Consider the following 25,476-nt stretch of genomic DNA (forward strand, 5'->3'; position numbering starts at 1 on the left):
CATTTTTATGGTGTTTTTGACAATTTTTGCAACTTTCTAAGCTATGGCATGAGTAGTTGCGCTATTTTATACTGTTTTGAGGTGTTTTTTGCTGTTTTTGAGACGTGTCATATTTTGACATTTTTGCCATACTAAAGCCTTGCCTTTTTTGGTCATTTTTTCGACATGCATTTTGATGGTGTTTTTGACCATTTTTGAAACTTTCTATGCTAGGCATTAGTAGTTGCGCTATTTTATGCTGTTTTGAGGTGTTTTTTGCTGTTTTTGAGACGGGTCATATTTTGACATTTTTGCCATACTATAGCCTTGCCTTTTGTGGTCATTTTTTCAACATGCATTTTTATGGTATTTTTTGACCATTTTTGCAACTTTCTATGCTATGGCATGAGTAGTTGCGCTATTTTATGCTGTTTTGAGGTGTTTTTTGCTGTTTTTGAGACGGGTCATATTTTGACATTTTTGCCATACTATAGCCTTGCCTTTTTTTGGTCATTTTATAAACATGCATTTTTAAGGTGTTTTTGACCATTTTTGACACTTTCTATGCTATGGCATTAGTAGTTGCGCTATTTTATGCTGTTTGGGGGTGTTTTTTGCTGTTTTTGAGACGGGTCATATTTTGACATTTTTGCCATAGTATAGCCTTGCCTTTTTTGGCCATTTTTTCCAACATGCATTTTGATGGTGTTTTTGACAATTTTTGCAACTTTCTAAGCTATGGCATGAGTAGTTGCGCTATTTTATACTGTTTTGAGGTGTTTTTTGCTGTTTTTGAGACGTGTCATATTTTGACATTTTTGCCATACTAAAGCCTTGCCTTTTTTGGTCATTTTTTCGACATGCATTTTGATGGTGTTTTTGACCATTTTTGAAACTTTCTATGCTAGGCATTAGTAGTTGCGCTATTTTATGCTGTTTTGAGGTGTTTTTTGCTGTTTTTGAGACGGGTCATATTTTGACATTTTTGCCACAGTATAGCCTTTGCCTTTTTTTGGTCATTTTATAAACATGCATTTTTAAGGTGTTTTTGACCATTTTTGAAACTTTCTATGCTATGGCATTAGTAGTTGCGCTATTTTATGCTGTTTTGAGTTGTTTTTTGCTGTTTTTGAGACGTGTCATATTTTGACATTTTTGCCATACTATAGCCTTGCCTTTTGTGGTCATTTTTTCGACATGCATTTTTATGGTATTTTTGAATATTTTTGCAACTTTCTATGCTATGGCATGAGTAGTTACACTATTTTATGCTGTTTTGAGGTGTTTTTTGCTGTTTTTGAGACGGGTCATATTTTGACATTTTTGCCATACTATAGCCTTGCCTTTTTTGGCCATTTTTTCAACATGCATTTTTATGGTATTTTTGAATATTTTTGCAACTTTCTATGCTATGGCATGTGTAGTTACACTACTTTATGCTGTGTTGAGGTGTTTTTAGCTGTTTTTGAGATGGGTCATATTTTGACATTTTTGCCATACTATAGCCTTGCCTTTTTTGGCCATTTTTTCAATATGCATTTTGATGGTGTTTTTGAATATTTTTGAAATTTTCTATGCTATGGCATGAGTAGTTGCACTATGTTATGTTGTTTTGGGGTGTTTTTAACTGTTTTTGGGACGGGTCATATTTTGACATTTTTGCCATTTTGGTCATATTGCCTTGCCTTTTTTGGTCATATTTTCAACATGCATTTTTATGATGTTTTTGACAATTTTTGAAACTTTCTATGCTATGGCATTAGTAGTTACGCTATTTTATGCTGTTTTGAGGTGCTTTTTGCAATTTTTGAGACGTGTCATATTTTGACATTTTTTCCATACTTTGTTTGGTCATTTCTTCAACATGCATTTTTATGATGTTTTTGGCCATTTTTGCAACTTTCTATGCTATGGCATGAGTAGTTGCACTATTTTATGTTGTTCTGAGGTGTTTGTAACTGTCTTTGGGACGGGTTATATTTTGACATTTTTGCCATACTATAGCCTTGCCTTTTTCGGTGATTTTTTCAACATGCATTTTTATGATGTGATTTTGCAAAATTCTATACTATGGCTTGTCTCAGGCCACTATTTTATGTGGTTTAAAATTGTTTTCAGCTGTTTTTGGGACATGTCCATTTTTGACAATTTTGCCATACTATAGCCTTGCTTTTTTGGTCATTTTTTTGACATGATGTATTATGGCGTTTTTGGCTGTTTTTGCAAAAGTCTATGCTATGGCGTCCATCAACACGCTCTGTTATGCTGTTTTGTGGGGTTTTCAGCTGTTTTTGGGACATGTCGTTTTTTGACATTTTTACCATCCTATAGCCTTGTTTTTTTGGTCATTTTTTCGACATTTAGCCTTTTTGCAAAATGCTATGCTATGGCATGTTTTAAGCACGCTATGTTATATGGTTTAAAATTGTTTTCAGCTGTTTTAGGACATGTCATTTTTTGACATTTGTCAAAATACAGTAATACAGTATTGCTTTACATTCTTCTGCATGCTTTAAGATTGCACTTTGGGTCGGTTTTTGGACATGCCATTTTATGGTGTTTTTGGCCGTTTTTGCAACATTCTATGCTATGGAGTGTCCCAGCATGCTGTTTCATTGGGTTTTATGTGGTTTTAAGCTCGCATTTTCCGTCGTTCTTTTGACATGGTATATTATTGTGTTTTTGGCCATTTTTGGGACATACTATATTATGATACGTTTGATGCATTTTTGATGACATATTATACTGTGATTTTTTAAAATATATTTTTCACTACACACTATTTGACTACTATTTTGAAGATATACTATGATATGAGGGTTTCTAGACTTGTTTGAGCCCATACTATACTATTAAGTATTTGAGTTTTGAGTTTGAGTGTTTTAGGACATGATATACCATGATGTTTTTCAGGCTTTATGGGGGACATACTATATTATGACATCTTTTGGGCATTTTTGTTGTCAAACATTTTTTACAATATTGTAGGTTATATTATTCTGATATTTTTATGGCATACAATACTATGACTTTTTCATAACTTAATTTACAAAATGCTTTAAAACATACTAATGTTTACTTGATATTTAGCTTTTTTTTTACCATGTATTATTGCTACTGCTACAAAAAATCATCCGAACTCTTTCTCCAGCACTTTAGTTTTTCAAGGCAATATCCCTTAAAAATGGCCTTTACCGAAAATATAAATAAACCATAACCTGTTATAGTTATAATTAAAGGTCATTGGTTACTGTATGTCACTGCTACAAGACTACAGACTGCAGACTGTGCAGAGTCCAACCAAAGGTAAATAATCAGGTGTACCTTGTACGGCTGCAGAGGAGAGTGGAGTGTTCCCAGACCAATGCTGTCCATTTCTGAGCTGGTTGAGCAGATTTCCTGAGATACAGACAGCACACAGACCTTCAGATAAGACTGGCAGGGACCTGACTTCACCTTTGATAGCATCTAATTCATGTGGTTTGTTCTGAGTAATCTTAAATTGGAAACTGCAACTCTACTGTTCTGTGTGTTTGACTGACCTGCTGTGAAATGATAATAAAGTTGTTCTTGCTGTTGGGCATTTAAGACTGATTCATTTTCTTCATGCACTTTGCAAGTAGAAAATTTCCACACTATAGCTGACTTGCTGTGCACTGACTGAATTATTCTCTAAATTACACTCACAATTAATTGAGATTTATTTATTGATACTGTGCCAGGTGAACACAGTCTCCATTTTCTGAGAATTTACCAAATTACAGTCTTTTCCGGGAGACTCCTTGGAAATAATTCAGAAATTACGGACCAATTAAATAAAGTGTTACCCTGATAACTGAGTCTAAAAGCTTCAATGGTGAGCCAGGATTAAATTTCAAGACAGATGAGACTGTGCAAAATCAAGGAGCATAATATCAGTTCTGTTTGCAGCTCATTACGTTTTTATCATTTGCTTACTTTAAGGCTTTTTGGCATGAAAAACATTGAGTGTATGAAAACTATACCACAGCACAGTCAAACCAAACTGAAATAAAAAGTCAAAAGGACCCACCAGTCTTTCCTGCAGTGTGTGCAGGTCAGCAGCCACCTGTCGCAGCAGGAGGTGCAGTTTGTTGCCGATGACGTGGACCTTCTCCTTGGCCTCAATGCTGTCTTCTCCGGTGGTCTCCAGCAGGAGCTGAGAGGAGATCTCCTGCAGGGAGGAGACCTGCCGCTGGTGGCTGCACAGCTCCTCCTGCAGAGCCTTCAGCAGGGGGCGACAGAGAGCACAGCAGTCGGTACACAGCTGAGAACAATGTTTCATATGCAGACAGTTTAGCATCCTAAAAATCAAGTTTCAGTCAAGCCTCTTCATTAGCATGAAAGGTTTCTCTGGAGCAGGCGGACTGTCAATATTGTCAGCTCATTTAAGTGTACATATATAAATGTATGTATATTTGTTGCCAGTTCAGTACAGAACTTAAGATACAAGAAACTGATGCAATTTATACAGTTTTGGTCACAATAAAGATGTTGTCACAGTTGTAAATCTGAGACAATAACAGCGGATAAATAGCAGAAAAGTTTTCGTCTTTTGTATTTAAAAAAAAGTGATTCTTTTTTTTTAACCCTATCAAATCAATGAGACATATTTGTATCTTTAAAAGGCAAAACAAAACATAATCAAGTAAACGACATAAACTCAAAACACTAGTTTTGTAAGTGCCAAAATAAAAACTTAATTTTCCATAAAACCTACAGTAGCTGTTGGAAATAATTTTGCTGGCAAAAATAATCTCATGAACACATCGGAACTCCAACATTTAAGAGGATGTTTGGTGAATGTTTCTGGGTGCTATAAAGAAACAACAACTGAAGGGGATACATGACCATGTTTTTAAAAATGTCCATGTGGATATCAATTACTCAGCAGGTCTTATGTTGACTTTCTGAAGTCCTCACCGTTAGCGTGTCTCGGTGCTCCAGCAGAGCAAAACGTGACGACGACTGGTCACTGACATTCACAGCGCTGAGTCTGTTCTCGGCCTGAGAGAGCCACAACAGCAGCGAGTGCAGCGTCTCATGAAACTCCTGAAGAACAAGAGCAGAGGTCAAAGGTCATAGAGGCAGTTTGTCTTTAATGCTTGATTTAAATGTCTATTAGAGCCACACATATTAGTTTAACTCTTTATTCTTTGATGTAAATGTGTTTTGAAGTGTTTCCATGTCTGACCTGACACTGCATGAGTGCAGAGTGCAGCCTCCTCTCCCAGCTCTCCAGGCCGCTGCAGGCCTGCGTCCAGCTGTGATTGGCTGAGCTCAGGGCGTCCTGCAGCTCCCGCAGCTCGGCGCTGTCGCCCCGCAGGAAGTGACGGCTGCTCAGGTTGGCGGAGATCATCAGACACTTGTAGCTGTTGAAGGTCTTCTGCATCTCCTAAACAGGACAAGGAGGAGATAAGGGGGGTCATACAAATTTCGACTAATTTCCATGACTTTCAGTGACTTTTCAGGCAAATTTGAAAAACCATGTATTCTCTGAAATGACCATCGATACTCCTGATCAGTTCTTTTTCATTACTGTATACTACCTTTTTTAAAAAATATATATTATTTTAAAAAAATTATGAATTCAAAACAGGATTAGAACTGAATATTTAAATACAACCACAGCACTAAAGGAGGAGGCATGTCAAAACATTTTTGAGGCACTGGGGAGGGGGATACAACTTTAAATGGCTGTATTTTCAATTTTAAAGACAACATGCTGCAGTCTTAAAATGATTAAGGCCATTTCTTTAAAAAAATGGGGGGATTTTTAAAGAAGAAATGTTGTTTTTTGTTTGTATTTTTAAAGTTTTGGCTTTTTTTAAAGAAAATAATGCTTTTTTGTTGATTTTTTTCTTTAAAATATTTATATATTTTATTACACCACGCATCACAGCCAGAAACTATTGTTGGATTTCAAAATTCCAGACGGTCCTTGAATACATCATAGGTTATTATATAGGGTAGTGAAACAAAATTCCATGACCTTTCCAAAACTTTCAGTGTTTATTTAATTTTCCAAAACCTTTCTATTGCTATTCGCAAATTCCATGACTTTTCCAGGTTTTTCACGACCATACGAACTCGATGAATGTCAGTACAGATGTGACTGTGTGAGTCTTTATCCTTCTTCATTTAACTGTCTCGTGTGATCAGACAGCTTTGTTGCCGTTGTACCTTCAGTTTCCTGATGTTGACTTCGATGTCTCGGATGCTGGTGGACGGTGCGATGCGCTGTAGCCTCTCCAGCTCTGGCAGCACCCGGCCCAACCAGGAAGTGACATCACAGAGGTCAGAGTTCAGCTTCTGCCACTGCTCCAGGTCCTGCTTAATGTCCGTCTCTTTGTTGAACTTCTGTACTTGGAGCAGCTCCCAGCGCTCGATCACACCTGCACAGATACAGGAGTCATAAACACTTGTGAACTCTGTAAACGTGTTTGTGTGTTTGTGGTTTATTTCCCTCCGTCAGGTTACCTGTGCTGGTCTGTTTGTCGGCCGTGCTGCTGGTCAGACCTGGATCCTCCAGCTCCTCGTCATCGTTGAGGATCAGCTTGACTCTCTTCAAGCTGTTGATGCTGCCGCTGCACTCCGACATCAGCTTGGCCTGAACACAGGAAAACACATCACTTTAACCCTTTGAAATCTGAGCAAACTGACTTGAAAAACATGGGAAGACAGAAATGAGCAATGAAAAAAAGAACATGTTTGCAAGAAATTAGTCAAAAGTACCTAAAAGTTAAATCCTTAACGTTTTTTAAAAAGTAAAAAGAAATTGCCTGAAAATCTGTTATAAAAAAAACATATAAATGACCTTGAAAGTGCTTAAAAATTAAAACAATTCTGTTAAAATGCAATTGTGATAATTAGCTAACTGAAGTTTTTTTTTTCATTTTTCCCTACACAGTTTTCCCTGTCTTTTAAGAATAATTCTCTAAATCTTGTTGCTTGCTGCCTTTTTCCCCCCATGTTTTTGAAAGAAATACAGTCAATTTCCTCAGGGTTCAAAGGTTTAAACACTTGAGAAAGGCATCTGAAAGCAGCACAAGAAAAGTGAGGTTGCTCCAGATTTCAAAGGGTTAAGCCAAAACACTCATCTTCGGTCAAAGACAAATTTTCTTCAGACGTGAAGCTTAAGACTAATCCTAAAATGTACATGTTTTCAATGGCCTCTGGTTGCTCATAGTGATTTTAATATTTTATGTTCTTCTTTCTCTGCTTGGTAATCTTTTACAACCATTTTGTTGTTATTGTTTTTGAGCCTTTATAAATAATATCTAATCTATCTAATCTATTATCTATTATTATCTATCTGTGCATCATTCGTTGTAATGTTTACAGCACTTCAGTCAACTGTGGTTGTTTTTAAATGCACCATATAAATAAGCGTAATGTGACTTGAAAGATTCAGAGGTTGTTGGTGTCCTTACGTAGCCCTGCTGGTGGAAAGGAGTGCTGGAGTGTGTGGGGGACGAGCTCAGGCCTTGGATCATTTCTCGGGGGACTCGTTTCCTCTCGGGGGAGCCCGGCTGGTGCCAGCTGGGCGGGTCGGTCACTGACTTCACTGAGCGTAGAGAGAGAAGGAAAAAAGTTTAGTAAAAGTGCTGAAACAAATAAGTAGAAATGAAGGGGTGGAAACAAAAAGGCTAAAAAATAAACCACAGACAGATATAAAGAGACATGGAGTCATATTTTGAAAAATAAGACCATAAGACTGATTACTGAGGCATCACACAAACCTATGATTCACATAAAGTTTCTGACACATGCATGAAGTTTATGTCAAATACATGCAATAAAAAAGACACAAATGGACTGCACATGTAAAGAGCATCCATTATCACATCATGCAAGCTTATAAAGTTCTTGGTAAACACTTGCTCAAATTATATGTGACTAATTTAAGTCGATGATAAGTTGTGCATAGTCACACCTACAGCTGAGGGTAAGAAAAAAAAAAAAAACAAGGTGTCTGTGATTTACATTAGGGATGGGGATGTGGGGTACAGCTGGGTAGGGATGTGGGGTTGCTAGGAGACGGGATGTTGGCCCATAAGCACACAGAGAAGCAGCAGCATGCAGGAGGCAGAGTGCCTACCCGAGGCAGCTTTCACAGCTCTGACAGTCGCTTTAACAATCGACTCTGAGCTCTCTGTGACCTTCACATCTGGAACAGAGAGTGGAGGTCAACGGTGTCTGTAATTACTTGCTGCTTATTTTTTTAAAGGATTATTTTATTAATATATTGTAACTTACTCCTGAAATTGCACTTTAAGTCCTGCACTGCACTGTTTTGATTTTAAATTTAACCACTGATTTTACGTTTTTCTTCCGTGTTGTATTTTTTTTTTTTTTCAAATTCTTCCTGTGCGTTGTATACTAAAAATCTTCCTGTGCGGGTCTTTTGTGATTTTAATCTAAATATTTATAAATACAGAGAGAGAGAGAGAGAGTTTTGCTGAGGAGCAGCTGTTACCTGACAGAGCGCTGAAGAAGGTTGTGTCTTCATCATCCTCGTGTGACGACGAACCGCCCACGTCCACGGTGTGGTCCCACTCCAGTGGGATGGAGTCCACGCTGACGGGGGTCTCTCTTCCTGACCGCTCCAGAGGCGGCACTAAGAGGTGGCACATGACCTGCCGTCCAGCTGAGGCTCCACCTCCTGCTGGTACCTCCTCACCTCCCTCCTTCTTCCTCGCTTCGCCCCAGGAAGTCCCGTTAGTGAGATCAGGTGAGTCTTCCAGGTCTGTGTCCCGGTCTGACAGCTCCCGCTCCTCCTCCAGAACCTTAAAAAACATCACAGAAGAAGATTTAGAAACCAAAAACTCACTGAGATGTCTTTCTGCTAGCAATATGCAAATTTAGAAACAGCCTCAAACACTGATAAAAATAAAAACATGTTTGGAAACAGCGTGTAGTCCTGACCGGGCGTCTGTTGACGAGGCGGTGGTGGAAGCGAGCCACCCTGCCGAACACCTCCTGGCAGTAGGAGTGCAGCTCCTCCAGCTCGTCCTCGATCAGCACGGCGTCCAGAGGAGCGCTCTTCTGAATCAAGTTCTCCCCAAACACGATCAGGGCGTCGATCTTGTTGGTGTTCAGGGTGATTTCCTGCTGGAAGCCCTGCAGAGGGAGGAAAAGACTCTGGATTCAGTATATTTTTTTAGAGACGCTTTAAAAAATGTGTCTTTAACTGAGATAAACATGAGAACCGAGTGCTAATTTATGACATACAACGTTCATCAGAAGCAGAGTGTAACTCACGTTCAGCTGTCTCATCTTGTCTTCGATGTCGCTCTCGGAGAAGTGCTCCACGTTGGTGAGCTGGAGGTCCATCTCCGTCAGCCAGACCAGGATCCCCTCACGAGTTCCCTCAAAGTCTTCTCTCTGAGAGGTAAAGTGCTGCAAGAGGACACACATCATTTGTCATTTCCTCACACACGTGGGAGGACGGTCCGAAATTAAAAGGAGGGCTGAAGAAGTTCTACAACAATGGAATCACCAATGCAGGTCAAACTGCAGGTGTAAACCATCTTAGGTGCGACTGTTTAACTTGGATTGACTTTATTGATCAGAATTTAGTACAATCACTTTCGTCACCTGGATCATAACTCTTTTTTTCTCTGTCTGTGGTGCTCAACTGTTAAAAGTCACAGATAAAATAAATTAAAAGGGTTTGTAAATAAGTGTTGTAGAACTAAAATGAATGATATCTCAGTGCCATAAAATATGGGCCATTCACACCTTTATCTCCAGTGTGAACCCTTTTAAACCTGGGAAAATTGTCTGGCTTTCTTTCAAAAATATGAGAGGAAGGCAATGAGCAACTTCAGAAGGAATTGCCCAAAAATTTGCAAGAAATTAGGAAAAAGTACAGGATAATTACTGGAAAAATTGTTTAAAAAATGCTGCTTAAACTGCTTAAAAATGATAATAATTCTGTGAAATAATTTAAATATTTAATTAAGATCATTTTAAATGCGCAGTTTTCCCCAAGCTTATTAAATATTTTTCTTAATTTACTAATTTCTTATGATTTGCAGGACTTTTCTTGTCAAGTTGCTCATCGCCTTTTCCCACAATATTTTCAAAAGAAATCAAACCATTTGCTTGGGGTTCAAAAGCCTTAATACCTGTGAAAGGCACCAGAAAAGTGATGTTGATCTGGGTTTCAGAGGCTTAACCACTGTTTGTTTTTACTTTCGCATTAAGCATCGTTGAACGTTGCTCTGCTGCATATTCCAGTGAATGTGAATATGGCTTACGGGGGGCCGAGCCCGCAGAGGTCAACCAGCACCAATCGGTTCTTTGATTCCATGCAACCTTTGCAAAGCAACATAAATATTGTCCATCTGCTCAGAGCCACATGCCGCGATGCGAACGGCTTCCCGCCAACGTGACGCCTCGTGCCTCGTCACCGTCTGAGAGGTGACCTAAATCCTGACGGCTTAGAGTTGAGAGCAGCGAGATACCACAGCTCAGCTGGAGAGGTCCGATACATGCGCGTGTTTGCTTTCTGACTGTTAATCTTATTCATTTATGTTGTTGATATTGTTTTTGGCTAATATTCAGATCCCATTTATTAATGTCTTGCTAGTGTGTGAGGAAGTTTCCTAACACAGCTCTAAATATCCTGTGATTTTACCGGCTGCATGTGTGTGATTTGAGGTCTTCTCCTTGCTCCTTGTCTCACCTTGAGTCTGCGGAGAACAGCAGCCACCCTCTTCTGCAGGCTGTCCCACCTCTGGTTCCCCTCGTGGACCATGACTTTGAGCTTGCTGGCGGCATCAGTTCGGTTCTCCCGGGCCAGGCGGCGATACTGTTTGTTGACCAGCTCCAGCTGAGTCAGACGCTCGTGAACCTGCCGCTGGAACGCCTGAGAGAAGAAATATGAAAATGAGGAAATAAGCACAAATGAATCTCTGATAAGGTTTTAGAGAAGGCACATAATTTTTTGGGCTTGTGATGTGCAGAAGTTCAGTCTCGTATCAGTCAAAGATGTACACACAGTATATCACTGTAGCCTTAAACAATGTCACTCAAAAAAAAAATAGTTTTTATACAAAACAAAGGGCATGATTTATCCGTTATGTGAGAAACTCAACAGCAATGTCTCCTTCCAGAAATCATAACCTGGCTACTCAAAATAATCGAGAGAATCGGATAATCCGCAGTTTCATGTAGGAACTATTTTCTCTACTGAACTGCACCCACGAAGTGCATCATCACGCAGAGGGAAGCGTGCATCTACTCATGAAGTCTCACACTCATGACAGCATGAGACGTAAACATTAACAGCGTCCCCCTAAACTGAGCTCTAACATTAGCTAGCTCAGTCGTGCAGTGATATGTACATAAAATAGTTCCACTTTGAGCACCACAAACCTAACGGCATCTCGCATACATCTTTACAGTCGATATCTCACTGATAAATAGCACTACAGGTAAGACGAAAAACGTGTTTTTAACATGGGGGTTAACTGTCCCTTTAAGCTATATTGCGATTTGTATAGAGGTTTGAAAAACATTCATAATTAACATTTAAATCAAATAAATATTCAGTCTGACAAGTTGAAACTGCTCAAAGCACACAGCGAGCCTCCACCACACATCCAGCTGCTCTGGAGGATTAACAACCTTTTCCAGTGACTTTATGGATTTGAACTCTGTGTTGACCATTACCCTCCCACAGCTTCCATTACATGTCTCTGATGGTCAGTATGTAGGTCGCCGGTCCTCCGCAGGACGAAGTGTGTTTAAAAATCAACACCATCTACAGTGGATCCCTGTTGCCGTGGTGATGAGGACACTTCGGCAGAGTCCAGATTACCAAACGCTAATCTGTGTTTCTAAATCCAGACTGACACATCAAAGGTTACCTCTGAGTCTCCGGGCACCAGAATATACCTGAACCTGACGCTGCAGTCGCAGCGGGACATCATCTCGTTTAGCGCTGAACTTCACCTTGCAAAGCTGCAATGCTTTCCTGTCATTTAATTTTCTGACAAAATAAACAACAACAACTGATCCCACATGCTGGTCATCTACCAGCCTCTTAGTGGAACATATGAGTCCAAATTCAACTGTGTAAAGGTGGAAAATATACATATTTGGGGTATATCTAATGAGGAAACAAAACAAAAAGACACAGAGCTGATTCATTTTCTTAAAATTGAAGGACTAAAATCCAGTCGGGACCAAGTTATTGTTCTGCAATTCACACGAGTCTAAAGTCTTTCCACGCAACTCCCAAGTCAAGACTGACAAGCCCCAAGTCCTTAACTTTGAGTTAAAAGTCCTGGACGAGTCATAATGTGCTCATAGTTACACATTAAATTTACCAAAACTTTTAATGCTTTTAAAAACTGTACTTTTCTTTCCATTAGTCTCCTAAATAAATTTATTGTTTTAATAAATACATTTAAAAATAAATAAATATATAAATTTAAATCCAAACATGTGAAGTCCAAGCCGAGTTTCAGGTTGTTTTTTTTTATTTGATTTTTATTTTTTATTTTAACTTTTTATTGTCAAGTCTAAAGTAATCAAATTTTGTGACTTGAGTCAAAGTGAGTCAAAGTCTACACCTCTGTAAAATTTCTATTTGTTGAGATGCTTCTTATGACATTAAAAAGTTAAGTTTAGTTTATTTAGCTCAATATCACAATGTAGTCACATTTTTGAGTGGAGGGGAAGTTTAAATCCTGCCTTTACTTTAAAAAAAAAATAAATAAAATTTAAAAAAAAAAAAAGAGTTTTGTCTCCCGACCTCAAACTTCTTGAGCTCTTCCTTGGCGCAGGTGTAGAGGACGTCGGCAGAGTCCGGGTTCGCTGCAGTGAGCTCAGCTGTCTTCAGCCAGTCTTCAAAACGAGAGAAGTCGTCCAGGAACTTACACCAGAGACGCCACGTCTCCTCGATCCTGAGGTCAACAGAGCAGATCATTTCATTTTTTCATATATTTTTGTGTGATCAGCTGAAGACAGTTCATTAAAAAAAATCACCATATAATGCATGTCTATGTTGTTGTTTTTTTTAAACATATCAAGTAAAGACTGCTTCATTCACATATTGATTTACATGATCTTTTTTGGTCATTATAGAAAAAAAATGTAACTCAATTCAATGATCCAATATACCAATTTTGAAATTTTAAAGATTTTATTGGTGGATTTCTGTTTATTTTGAGGCATAAATAATCATTAGCACTCAGTCTGTGACTCTGTTCCCTCACCTCATCCTCCTTTCCATGGACATGGCACAGATGTTCCTCCAGCGTCGGTCCAGGCTGCGGGTGGTCTGCTGGATCGAGTCATTCTCCGAGTCGCTGCCGCAGGCGTCCGCATCGTGGAGCAGGACGTCACAGAGCGTCAGCACCGAGGCCACGCTCTCCGTGTGTTGCTCAATGTCCCGCTGCAGATCCTGGAGGTCAAACGGCACAGAGAAACTTCGATCACCTCTACAGTTTGTAAACAAACCAGAAATTCACGGTGTCTCATGCAGCTCATATTAGGCATTTCTTCCCATCAACATGAGTATTACTGGTGGAATATCAAAGCTCAGAGTTTAAGGTTGTCTGGTCATTTTGAGCTCAACGCTGTTTTCAGATGCTCAAATAAAACACATAAATTACAAAAGCATTTATTCCCGAATGCAGCAGATTATGCTCAGTAAAACAAAGCATTCCTAAAAGCAGCAGTGAAAGAGAAACAAGAAAAAAACAAGACTTAAGAAAACAATCATTCATAATTTCTTGATGTTTTTCACTGACAGTCGCCGAGTCGTGCAGACTGGGATTACTGCCAGACCTCAACAACACATTGGGATTTTTTAAGAGTGAGTAGCTCCCTCTGAAGCCTGACAGCACTTTTGTTGTTTAAAGTTACCACTCTCTGGGTTGCCATGGTGACAGATGAAAGCTTAAAGAGCCCATCCACACAGGAGTTATTTCACCCGTCCTTCATCCTCTAATGGAGAGAGCCGCAGCCTTTTTTCTGTGGCGCCGTCTCTTTCAGCCGGCCGCGCTCTCTGCTGTGTTTCTTCCTCACTTTTACCAGTTGACTCTTTTTTCTTTTTTCACCTTATTTCTGCCGGTCTGTCATACGCCTCTCCCTCTCTTTCATGGAGCATTTCGTTCTCCAGACATGTACTTTTTACTCCGCCATGGCGCTGTCCAAATTCAGGCACGAAGCTCAAGAATTCAAGCGCATTTACTTTTCTGTCAACTGCCTCACTGCAATCGCAAATATGTGTTTTCAAGAAGACAGAAAGTGATTAGTACGAAGTTATCAGCATCTCAATGCATGATGATCTGACCGCACAATCTATAAATTTAATTCAAGGAGGCTTTATTGGCATGACCACAGTGAAACAGTATTGCCAAAGCACATTTTAACAATTGTTTTTTTTTCATTATAGAACAAGAACATCATTATCTAAAGCAAATTGAAGATATGTTTGGGCATTAACAACAAAAAAAAATAACAATAATGATGATAATATTCTAAAATTAGAATAATAATAAATAATAGATCATTTAACTAAAACAAGAAATATTCTAACTCTCCAAGATCCTGCAGGTACGGGCCTCTCGTACCACACACCTCTCTCCTTTCAGTATAGTAGCAGAAATAGTTGCGGGCTACAAATGGACCAACAGGCTGAAGTCCATTTCCTTTCTTTGGGCCGCTGACTGAGGTCCGGCACTCGATGCATTTACCATCTCTCAGCGCAATGTGACAGCTCCCTCCTTCACAAACACCCCTCTTTCCTGCAGCTTGCTGAGATTTTACTTTGCAGCACACATTACTCCACTCTTCTGTTATTATGCTGTGGGCCACTGCAGGGTGGCCGTAACACAAAGGGCTTTAAAAGCAGGCGTGCATCACTACTGTGCGACTGAGGTTCTTTCCTGCAGTGTCTCCCCTCAAAGTGGAGCCTCAACTCCGCCCTGAGCCATCATGAAGCTTTTTAAGCCTTTTTATACCTGGAAGATGTCTGAGCTTGGTAGTTATTAGAGGCCTGAAACGGGAGGAGGTGCTGGTTTTTATATTTTTAGCTCTGTGAATTACAATTTGAAAGTTTTCTTTTGCTGGTAACTTCCACTGTCCCTCCACATAGAAACATGAGAATTTCCAATTATGTTTTATTTGTTTTACCTTTGCTCCTGAGATCTTTTTTTTTTGTTTGTTTGGTTTGGAAATGTTGTTTTTTCTTTGAACTTCTTGTCTGCACTTTTGCTATTTTAACAGTGATTTTTAATTTATTTTTTTTAAATCACTTAATATTTTATCTCTTTACTCTTTTCTCATAAAGCTGTTATATTTTATTGCTCTGTAGAGCCCTTTGAATTGCCCTGTTGTATAAAATGTGCTATACAAATAAAGCTGCCGTGCCTTAGGAATGGCTCCAAATTCAACAACCTTATTAGTATTTTTCTAAAACCTTAGTATTTAAAACTGAACTGAACTAAAAGTAACACTAATATGCTCTCTTCAAAGACAGCGTGAATTGACAAAAACAGAAATTTTACCTTGCTGAACACAGGAGCTGCTGGTACCACTGCCTCAGTCACATTAAATGTTTGTGTTTTTCTGTAATTTGGGTGTTTTAAAGGGATAGTTTGGATTTCCAAAGGTCACATTATAACACAAACAAACTTAATGATCAAGGCAGCTGTAGACCAGCAGCTCCCACGTTCAGCAGGGTAAAATGATGGTTTTTGTCAGGAGAGTCTGGCTTTGAGGAAAGCTTAAATACATTTAAATTTTAGATCCCTTATAATTAGTCCAAGTTCAAGCAAAAATGCATGTGTTTTGGAGGTACTCAGCATACGACTAGATAGATGAGACTTGGATTATACTGTATGAGTTGTAAACAGAAGTTTCAATGTAGTTTTGTTGTTAAATGCTGTCGCTTATGACTTCAATTCATCAAGAATTTTCTCACTTTCTGGATTATTCGCTCACCATGGAGGCATGAAAGAAAAGCAAGGTTTCTTCAGGAATTCAGTGGAACATGGGTCGAGTACTAAACATACAAATGGTATAATTAAACCCTCAGCACCTGAAAGCTCCACTTTTTCACTCACTGGATATTTGACTGGTTTAAAACTATACACTTTCATGAGGCACTAAAATTCTGCTCAAACATCACAGTAAAACAAGAATCACTCTGTCTCTGCCCACCTGCTGCTCGGCCAGTTTCCTCTGAATCTCATCGCTGTGGCAGACGTTGTAGACCACCGGCTTGGCCAGCTCCGCCTCGATGCGAGACAGCCACGTCCGCAGGTTGCTCATGTTCTTATCGAGCTGCTGCACCGTCACCAGTGTCTCCTTCAGCTTCCTCACCCTGCAGAGAGAAAAAGGACGCGTTGGTCGAAGACCATAAAATCTTCAACTGGTACACTGGTTCTGTTGCTCTGGTCTTCTACAAAACTACATATTCTACATCCTTTTATTGCCAACAAATCCCATGAAAACACAAATTGATCTTCACAAAAGTATTGTGCGTGTATCACAGCCTTCTTTATCTTTTTATTTTGTACCATAGAGCTACATCACAGTCCAAAAACTATTAAAACAAATGACAAGAAGTAACTCTGGGCATCTATCTTTCACTGTCAAAACATAAATAACCAGATTTGGGACACTTTAAGATGCAGAAGGACAGCTTCACTTCTGGCACTCCGCAGTGAGAATTGCACCCATCACCCCGCTACGTTAGCACGGCACTCGGCTCTACACCACAGATTATCACTGTGGCAGCTCATCACAGCGTCTGGGAAGCGCTGCTATCATTCTCACGTATGACACAACAGGAGCCATTATAGCGGAGCTGCAGGCTGACCTACATCTGACTGGGAGCTGGGTGTTGTCTGAGAGAGAGGCTGCATTCCAGTTCAGCTCTCAGGTCAGTGCCCTGCATCATCACAAACCAACACAATACTGAGAGGGGGACAGCGCACTGTCATGTGACTGCAGCTGCTGAGAACTCTGAGGATCAAAACTCTGTTCGCCCGAAATATCACATGTGGAGGTAAGAAGTGTTCACGGGAGCATCATCTAGTGTGCGGACACTATTTTTGGTTATCTCAGCCCACCCAGTGCTGGATTTTTGAGGCTAATTATTGATCAGAGATTTTACTTTAATAGAACTGTTTAATACAGATCCCTTGAATTATTTTTTTGAGACATGAACCAAACAGGACATTTTACAGTTAAAGGGATACTTCATCAACATAATGATCATTTCTTTATCAGTTAGTCTTGCATGTAACATTACATGCTATCATAAATTACATTTATTAATTTTTTATGTCTATTACTATTGTTATATGTTATGTTACTGTTACCATCATTGTTGCTGTGCATCTCTCCCTCCCTCACTTTTTCTAGGGGATTTTAGGGCCTTTGGTCTGTGCTCTAAGAGTGGCTAACTAGTCTGAAAATGTAAAAGTCACCAAATTTGGAGAAAACACAAGTCCCACAGGACACTAACATTGTGCTACATGCATCTTGAGGTGCAGGAAGCAGCAGGTGGTGCAGAAAGACTGAAGCTCAAACACATCACATGATTTAATAGTAATGTTCTTCAAACATTACCACTGATTATTTAATTTTAACTGTCCGTGTGCAGGTGTCATGCCAGTTCAGATACTATTCAAGGTGTCCAGTGTTCATGTTGCCAACACACCTGAGTGATGCAACAAAGCAGCATCAAGCAGCTGTTACTGACGCCATCACGGAAGCTGTGTTTTGCTTTCATTTCTAGCCGTACACTGAAAACTGTTGTGTGTTTTGCATAATGAGACAGAAATTTGAACAATCTCAGATGCTGATGCTGCAGTAACAGAGTGTGGGGGTGTTCTCGTCTATTTTTGGCTCCTGATGCAGCTGCATGCATGTGTTTGTGTTTGTGCATGCAGGTGGGAGCTCGCGCTTGCATGTCTCCACAGTATGTGAGGATGTGGCAGTTCATGGAGGGGCGGAGAGCAACATCAGTGACATCAAAAGCATGCTGCTGCGATCATAGACGGACATAAACAGGCTCACTGCATCCACACACACTCACACTCACACACAGACACACACAGAACTGCTGTCCAAGCTGCCACCTAAATACCAACACACACAAGACGGCTCGAGCTGGCGTCTCAATTGAATCTGCTCTGAATGACTCTGCATGCGTCCGCCTGTCTACATGCCTGCACCGACAAAGCCCAGCCCATCCCCCTTCGCTCCTGCTCTCTGTGTGTCCTCCATCTCCTCCTATTTACACAACAAAACACCCGATCTGCTCCCCTTTTACCCACTTGCCTCCTCAGCCTCATGCTAGTCGGCTGCGTTGGGGCGCGATGTGGCCGAAAGGTACTTACGGGCTGGTGAGGAGGCTACTCCATGGCGATGGCTCATCTACTAGCAAGCAGCCCCCCCCCCAACCTCCTCCATCTCCCCCTCCCTACTCTGCAGTCCGGCTGTCTCCTCCTCCTCCTGTCTCTCTAAACATCTGGATGCAGTAACAGGTTCATTCAAGGTCACAGCAGCTCCCCTGGAAAATTTGTAACTAACTACAACTAAACTGTTTTTGTTATCTGTTCATGTGTTGATGATTTTTATGGTTATTAGTATTTAGTCAGAAATGTCCAACATCATTCTTGCTTTTTCCCCTCTTTTTTTTTAAATATACAGATTTTGTTTTGTTTCATCAGTTACTCACTTACTCTGAGAGTTTTACTCTCACTGTTAGTTTTCTTGCATTCATCCAGTTTTTTTTTACAGACAATTTAAGTTACCATAAAGTGAAGTGGAACAAAAAGTCTCATGTTTGAGATACAAAACCTACAAAACCTCTGTGTGCTGAACTGTTCATGTTAACGTGTTTAGATGTAAAAATGTCCTGAATTATGCATTTATGTTTAGAAGGACAACTTAGCCGGAGCAAAGACCGTCTCTAAAGTACTTAAGAGTGGAACAGTACAGATTTAGGCTGGAAACGAGCCATCAAGGATACTGTAATATCACGTTACACCATTCGGCAACAACAAACAACAACAAGCCAACAAGCAGGAACAAAAAAACAGAAGCCCATTAAAGTCAGTCAGGTCTTGAGCAGATTACAGGTGCAGCTGTTTATTGTTGTTACAGTTTACTGGATACGAGCTCGCACATTAGCGCCGACACTGCTGACACAGACAGACCCAGCGGGGAGCTTCAGTCTGGAAAAACCTCCATCTGCCACCGTCTTACTTTACAAATAAACCAGCTCGGGGTTCAGCGCACTATAAACAAGTCATATATTACAAGGACTGAATAATGCAGACGGGTTAGTACGACAACAGGTGGAGGAGAAAAGGGAAGAACGACTCACAGATATACAGAACGTAAATCTGAAGCCCTTTTCAGACGTGGAATACATATCACTGCCGGCACCGTCTATCTGTAACAGTAATGGCTTCATTCAGACATGAGCCACAATGATCATGTGATGTTTTGCACCTGGTGTGAGAGACGGAGCGTTTACACGTCTGAAAAACAGCAGAGAGTTGTAAAGTAATGATATTGAGGAGTCTGCTCTCTCACAGGCTGCATGAATACCCTTATAAATAATTATCATGAGTCGAGGAGCAGTGTAACTTCATTGTTTAATTAAGGGACTAAATAACTACAACCCTTTGCCTCTTATGCCTTACTCTTTCTTTTTTTTTTCTTTTCTCATGGCAACTTGAAATGTTAGTTATCATTTTTACACCAGCGCCCAGGTTCTGTAGGTAGCAAATGTTGTTCGGTCCATCTGTGGAAATGAGGTGTTTTCAGGTGCATTGTTGGTATATTGTTAATTTAAAGCAGCAGAAAGCGATTGCACCATTGACCACAAAAATCTGGTCGTAAATCAGAATGGTGCAGTATTTTCCTGTTTTTTGAAGAGCACATTATTCAGACAGTAAGACGCTCCTACTTGGCTGGATTCACAAAATGTGTACACATGTGTACAGCCACTTGCGGGTGGCTGAAATAACACATCATTAATATGTAAAATATAACTGACATCCTCTAAAATGTGAATGTAGCAGAGAGCAGTGCAGAGCTGCTGACTGACTCTCTCTAAGAGAGACGCTGTGTGTATTTACTTACAAAGAGCAGCGTAACTTCATTGATTATTTCAGAAGATAAAAGTTTCGTTCTGTTTAAAGTTTATAACTATAGCTTTTAGTTTCGCTGCTTAAATGTCCAACGGTTCTTGCACCACTGCTCTTATTTCTTTACTCTCAGCACAAAACCCTCTCACTGCTCCAAGTTGCTGAAACTCTATCCTCTCACAATTCTTTGTTCAATGTAACAAATTACTGTATTAAGCGAGAAGTGCGCCATTATAACCATGACGACCAGACCTAAGTCTACACGAAAAGAGCGCTGAGGGGTTGTGAGAACTGTGTTGTCTTTCTTTCAGCATTAAACTGCCAAACGACATGATACTAAATAAAATGTAAAAGCTCCACTTGAAATTAAGAACATGATAAACTATTTTAGAAACAAAAACACAATGTGTGGGCGTTAAAGACGTAGATTTGTTGAGCCAGGTGTAAGGAGATGGAGATGGAGACTGAGACGAAGGAGGAGGCAGGGGAGCAGGGACACTGCTTTTAAGGACAAACATCTGCCTCGTGTGCATCTTATTCACACAATGAGGAGAGAGGATGGTGGCCCTCGGTGGCCCCCGAGGCTGAGGGCCCGGTGGCACAAAGGCTCGTGTCAGCAGACGGCAGCTGCTGGGCCGGGTGACGGAGCACCCGGTTTGTTTTGGGGGACAAAGGCGAGCAGCGGGCCAGTGTCAACGCATCTAATCCCTCGGCAAGTCAAACCTCAGCAGTCATCTGCCGTAACTTAGCGAGGCGAGACGCAGACAAAGGCTGAAGGTCAGTCATCACTGACTCTGAATCAGCTCCTCTTCAGCTTCATCAGTGCTTATCAAAACGTGTGACACAGTGCTGCAGGACTGTGGCAACGGAAACACTGACTCATGTCAAGTCTGTGGAGTAAACTACGTCACTTCATGATGTGCAGATGGAAAGAAATAGTGAAAAGGAGACAGAGTTAGGATTAGGAGATGTTGACTTTTAAGGCTAACGTCTGTATTTTTCAACCATGTTTTGTGCCTAATTTACTAATATGAACAACAATTATTTAAAAATGGTCAACTTTTCAGCGAAAGTGCTGCAGCAATGACACTGGCTGCGTGGTAAGCTCTCCGGGCATTTGTGCAGCATCAATTTAAATCCACTAACAGTGTTCATGTTGGCTTGGATTGTTATTCTGTGTTTTGTTGAAGAGTAAGATCCCTTTGTTTAACTAGAAACTGCCCCAAAATCATTACTGCCGAACCCACCAGAATCCATGTAAACAAACATTTTAGAAACAAAATAAAACTAACAAAAACTGTCTTAGTTCATCTTTTCACTGTTCCAATAATCACAAAGTCTAGTTTGGCTGAAATTAATTCTTGATTCAACCAATTAAATATGCAAAAAATGTTGGCTCTATACACGCTAAAATTCCTGTTTTTTAAAATGGAGTTTGGTTAAATTTGGGTTTGGTAATACTGATTTCAGGGCTGTTTCTGGTCAAACAAAAAGGATCTTACTCTTTAACAAAAAGGTCCATCTCTAATAGTGGTCACAAACTTTGAATAATATCTGAGCCTGTCAGAGGAAAAAACAAGAACTTTTAGTGGACGTAAATTGCCATTGCAAACACACCCAGAGTGGTTACAATGCAACCTGTTACATCACTGCTGCAGCCCTCTGATTCCATACCAGACCCAATTTAAAAACGTTTTTATTCCTATTAGTCACTTAAAATAAATAAAAAAAAACATGGGAAAATATGGTCCTGGATAGTGAAATGTTTGGGGAGGGTTTCTTTAGCACTTCAAAACAGCCTGAGATTTTTTTTGTGGTTATTAATGGTACTGCAAATAATACTCAAGCACTTCTGTTTTAGATTCAGCTTTTAACTAACAGTGCTGGTTTGGTGTTACAAAGGTTTCATATTAACTGTTAGGCACACCACTGACAGGGAAGTGCTGGTGGTGAACTCTGCATCCTTACTCTAACCAGCTTCCTGCAGCTCATGTTTCATTGGCTCAGAGGTGTGTCCTCTATCAGCGTGCAGGTGGATTAGGCTGGAGCCCACTGATCTACACAAAGCTACTTTTTACTCATCTCACACACACACACACACACACACACACACACACACACACACACACACACACACACACACACACACACACACACACACACACACACACAGTTCAGAATCAGGAACATGTTATAGTAAAGCTGGTCGTCTGTTTATTTATTGTATTTCTTTTAATTTATTTTACCTTTTAAATTTATGTTTTATTTATTTTATTTCTTATATATTCCTATATTATTTATTTTTACATTTTATTGCTTCTGTTGTTGGTTTTGGTCTATTTCTTTGTATTATTTTATATTTATATTTTAGGTGTTACATCTCACATTATGTGTTCTCTGGTTTTAATCTTATCGTAATTCTACACTAGTTTCATCTCACTTGCGTTCAATTGGACCGTTTGGCTTTCCGTTGTTGTATCGCTGTCTATGTATCCCATTTCTGCTTTGCTTTGCTTGTCAAAGCACTTTGTAAGCTCCGTTTTTAAAGGTGCTTCATATTATTCTGTGAGGTGAGGTGCTGGGCTCCTATAAACCTATAAACACTGAATAATCTAAACTCATCCTGTTTCTTTCACCAAAAACCGCTCTGATGGGTTTGAGGTTGAACAGCGTGGACGGACAACAGATAAATGGTTCGCTGATCATCTTAAGCAGCTTGTGAAGACTCCCCATGTTTATCAGATTAGTGGCTTTTCAGCCCCTCCACTCTTCAGTGGATCATGAACCTCAACTTCCACCACAGGTTCTGGCTTTCAAAATCATCAATTAAACATTATAGATATTCACAGATACACATATAGGGATATGCATACCTGTGTAAACTTTGATTTGGGGGCTGTTTATCTTGGTTTGAATCTTAAAGTTACAGCACGCAATATTTCAGACAATAGCGTTCCAACTTTGTGTCATCATTTTGGGAAAGGCCCTTTTCTGTTTCAACTTGACAATGATGCCCTGCCCACAAAGCCAGCCCCCTAAAGAGATGGTTTTCAGTTATGGAAGAACGTGACTGTCCTGCACAGAGCCCCAAACCCCATCCAGCAACTGTGGGATTCATACCGGTACACCGACACAGATATTTTTGGTGGCAGTGATATAATAAAATCTGAATCAACAATGTGACAACGGCACATTCCATCACAGACACGAGGCTCGTGCCTCAGCGGCGGCTCATTAACAGGCTTAGCCTCGTTATGCTGGGGTGACAGAGGGGGGAGGCAGCTGAGAGGAGGAGAGCAGGGGCCAAATCCACTATTGTGTGTCACACTCCCTCTCCACTCGGGTCCCCCGTCTATTGTTTAAGACAAGTCTCTGCACTAACAACCTGTCAGTCATCATAACGACCATCGTCCACCTCGTCCCTCTCTGTCAATGTTTGCTTTGACTGGAGATCCTGGTAACGGTTTTAAGGCCAAATCCACATTGATACATCCTCATTTCTTTGAAAACGAAAACAATCTCTGTACACGCAAGCTTTTCGAGCACCGCTTCAGAAATAATCTTTTGCCATACTAACGCTCCTAAAAATGTATGTCACATGACTAATCATGTATACTGAGCATGCACATGCTGATGTTAACAGGAAGCAGAGTGTCTACTCTGCGGTTGGTCATTTATTGCCAGAAATAATATGGAGGAGGAACAGCTATGGCAAAGAGTAAGGTCGGAGATTTTTTTGCTTGGACTGACAACAAGCTGGAACTGTTACTAAAAGTAACACATGGGTATAAAGTGTTAAAAAACACCATGAGTTGTTTGTGTTTTCCTTACAAAATAGAGTCGGGAGGGCAAGCACTGGCATTATGATGGAAAAATCCCTGCTATATAAAAAGTCACATACAACTTTAAAAGAAGATTTAAGGTGTAGGTTGCCAGCTTAGAAGCTGTTGTTGCTGTTTTGTGCACAGTGCTAAAATGAAGTGCAGAGATAGATCTGGCTGTGTGAGACTAGTTTCACATAGTGACGGGGATTTTGAAAATGAGGTGGGCTTCGACTTTATACCCACAGTCTACATCCTGTTAGCCAGACTACTGGCACTGTAGCTGTAGGTTAACCCTTTGAAACCTGAGCAAATTGGTTTGAATTCTTTCAAATACATGAGAAAAAAGCAACAAGCAACTTAACAACACGTGGCCCAAAAAAAAGTAGCAAAAAATGTGTAAAAAAATGTTTTTAATGACCTGAAAATATGCAAAAATAAATAAATAAATAAATACAAGTGGAAAAAAAGTGAAAAGATTTGTATTTATTTTATATATTCTGCTATATATTTTTGACATAATTTTAATCATAAAATTACTATACTTTTCAGGACATAATTAACTATTTTTGATGATTTTCTTTAATTTGATTTCCTTTTTTAAAACTACTTTTGGGGTAATTTTCTTGTCACATTTTACTAATTTCGCGCAATTTGTGGAAAATTTCTGGCCAAATTTGTCATGTTTTTTTCCCCCAGTTACCCAAAGAAATCAAACCAATTTGCTAAGACTTTTAAGCTAAACAAAAGACGGATGTGTAAACCATGTTTCACAAGGTTAAATATCAATAATACCGTTTAGAGAGTATCAAAACATTCATTAAGATAAACTTTGAGCTTAAATAAGAGACATAAACAGTGTAAGGAGAGTCGGAGTAACCACAGTCACTAAACAGTCACCATATGGCAGATCCAAGATCTAAGTCAGTCATTCCCATGAAGGATAAGTCACCTCCACCCCCACCCTGACTGGTTTAACCCATCTGGCTCCAAGACAACAGTCCGCAGTCACTCAGCTTCACTCAGTTCAGCTCAGTTCGCTCTAATATGATGTAGATTTTATGAACTCGCCATCCTCTAAACAGAGTCTTTTACAGTCACCAAGCAGGCAATTATGAGGAGCAGAAGTGAGTCATCAGTTTTAACTCGCTGTCCTGTCATTTGCAAGAGAAGTACCAGTAATTGTTGTGCACTCCACCACCATGCATCCACTCTGCTGCACAGAAAGGACATGGCCAATAATAATTACTGCACTGTTTGACATTGGGAGGCAGAGTTACTGCGAGAGAGCAAGAGGAGTCAACTAACTGTCTGGAAAATTAAGCCAGAACATTCAAACTAAAGCAGCCTCCAGAAAGATGACTCATATTATGGCATCAGTTAAAGAGCGAACCCAAAGGTCACACTGTGATATTAACAGGAGTATTTCAAAGCCCAAATCTGCCACTTTTTATTGTCAGGCTTGTTTTCCCACACAACTGTGTTACAACTGTGATCCAAACAGCAGCCAACTTCTGTCTTTC

The 25,476-nt window shown here is 40.0% G+C and overlaps 1 protein-coding gene across 2 annotated transcripts in view; it reads right to left on the bottom strand.

Annotated features, from left to right (window-relative positions):
- Window positions 1–25,476, bottom strand: part of syne2b (spectrin repeat containing, nuclear envelope 2b) — a 199,270-nt gene that overhangs the window by 37,767 nt on the left and 136,027 nt on the right. For both annotated transcript variants that reach the window (XM_042500732.2, XM_088087660.1), the window contains 15 exons: window positions 16,183–16,345; window positions 13,230–13,417; window positions 12,767–12,917; window positions 10,691–10,873; window positions 9,262–9,399; window positions 8,926–9,120; window positions 8,477–8,786; window positions 8,099–8,167; window positions 7,431–7,564; window positions 6,478–6,607; window positions 6,181–6,392; window positions 5,192–5,392; window positions 4,921–5,049; window positions 4,031–4,222; window positions 3,304–3,378 (listed from right to left, as the gene is read on the bottom strand). In XM_042500732.2, coding sequence (XP_042356666.2) covers window positions 3,304–3,378; window positions 4,031–4,222; window positions 4,921–5,049; window positions 5,192–5,392; window positions 6,181–6,392; window positions 6,478–6,607; window positions 7,431–7,564; window positions 8,099–8,167; window positions 8,477–8,786; window positions 8,926–9,120; window positions 9,262–9,399; window positions 10,691–10,873; window positions 12,767–12,917; window positions 13,230–13,417; window positions 16,183–16,345 — 2,470 coding nt within the window. The remainder of the gene's footprint in view (window positions 1–3,303; window positions 3,379–4,030; window positions 4,223–4,920; window positions 5,050–5,191; window positions 5,393–6,180; window positions 6,393–6,477; window positions 6,608–7,430; window positions 7,565–8,098; window positions 8,168–8,476; window positions 8,787–8,925; window positions 9,121–9,261; window positions 9,400–10,690; window positions 10,874–12,766; window positions 12,918–13,229; window positions 13,418–16,182; window positions 16,346–25,476) is intronic.

This window comes from Plectropomus leopardus, chromosome 14 (assembly GCF_026936395.1).
Source record: "Plectropomus leopardus strain MGB_pleo_1.0 chromosome 14, ASM2693639v1, whole genome shotgun sequence".
NCBI classification, from domain to species: Eukaryota; Metazoa; Chordata; class Actinopteri; order Perciformes; family Serranidae; genus Plectropomus; species Plectropomus leopardus.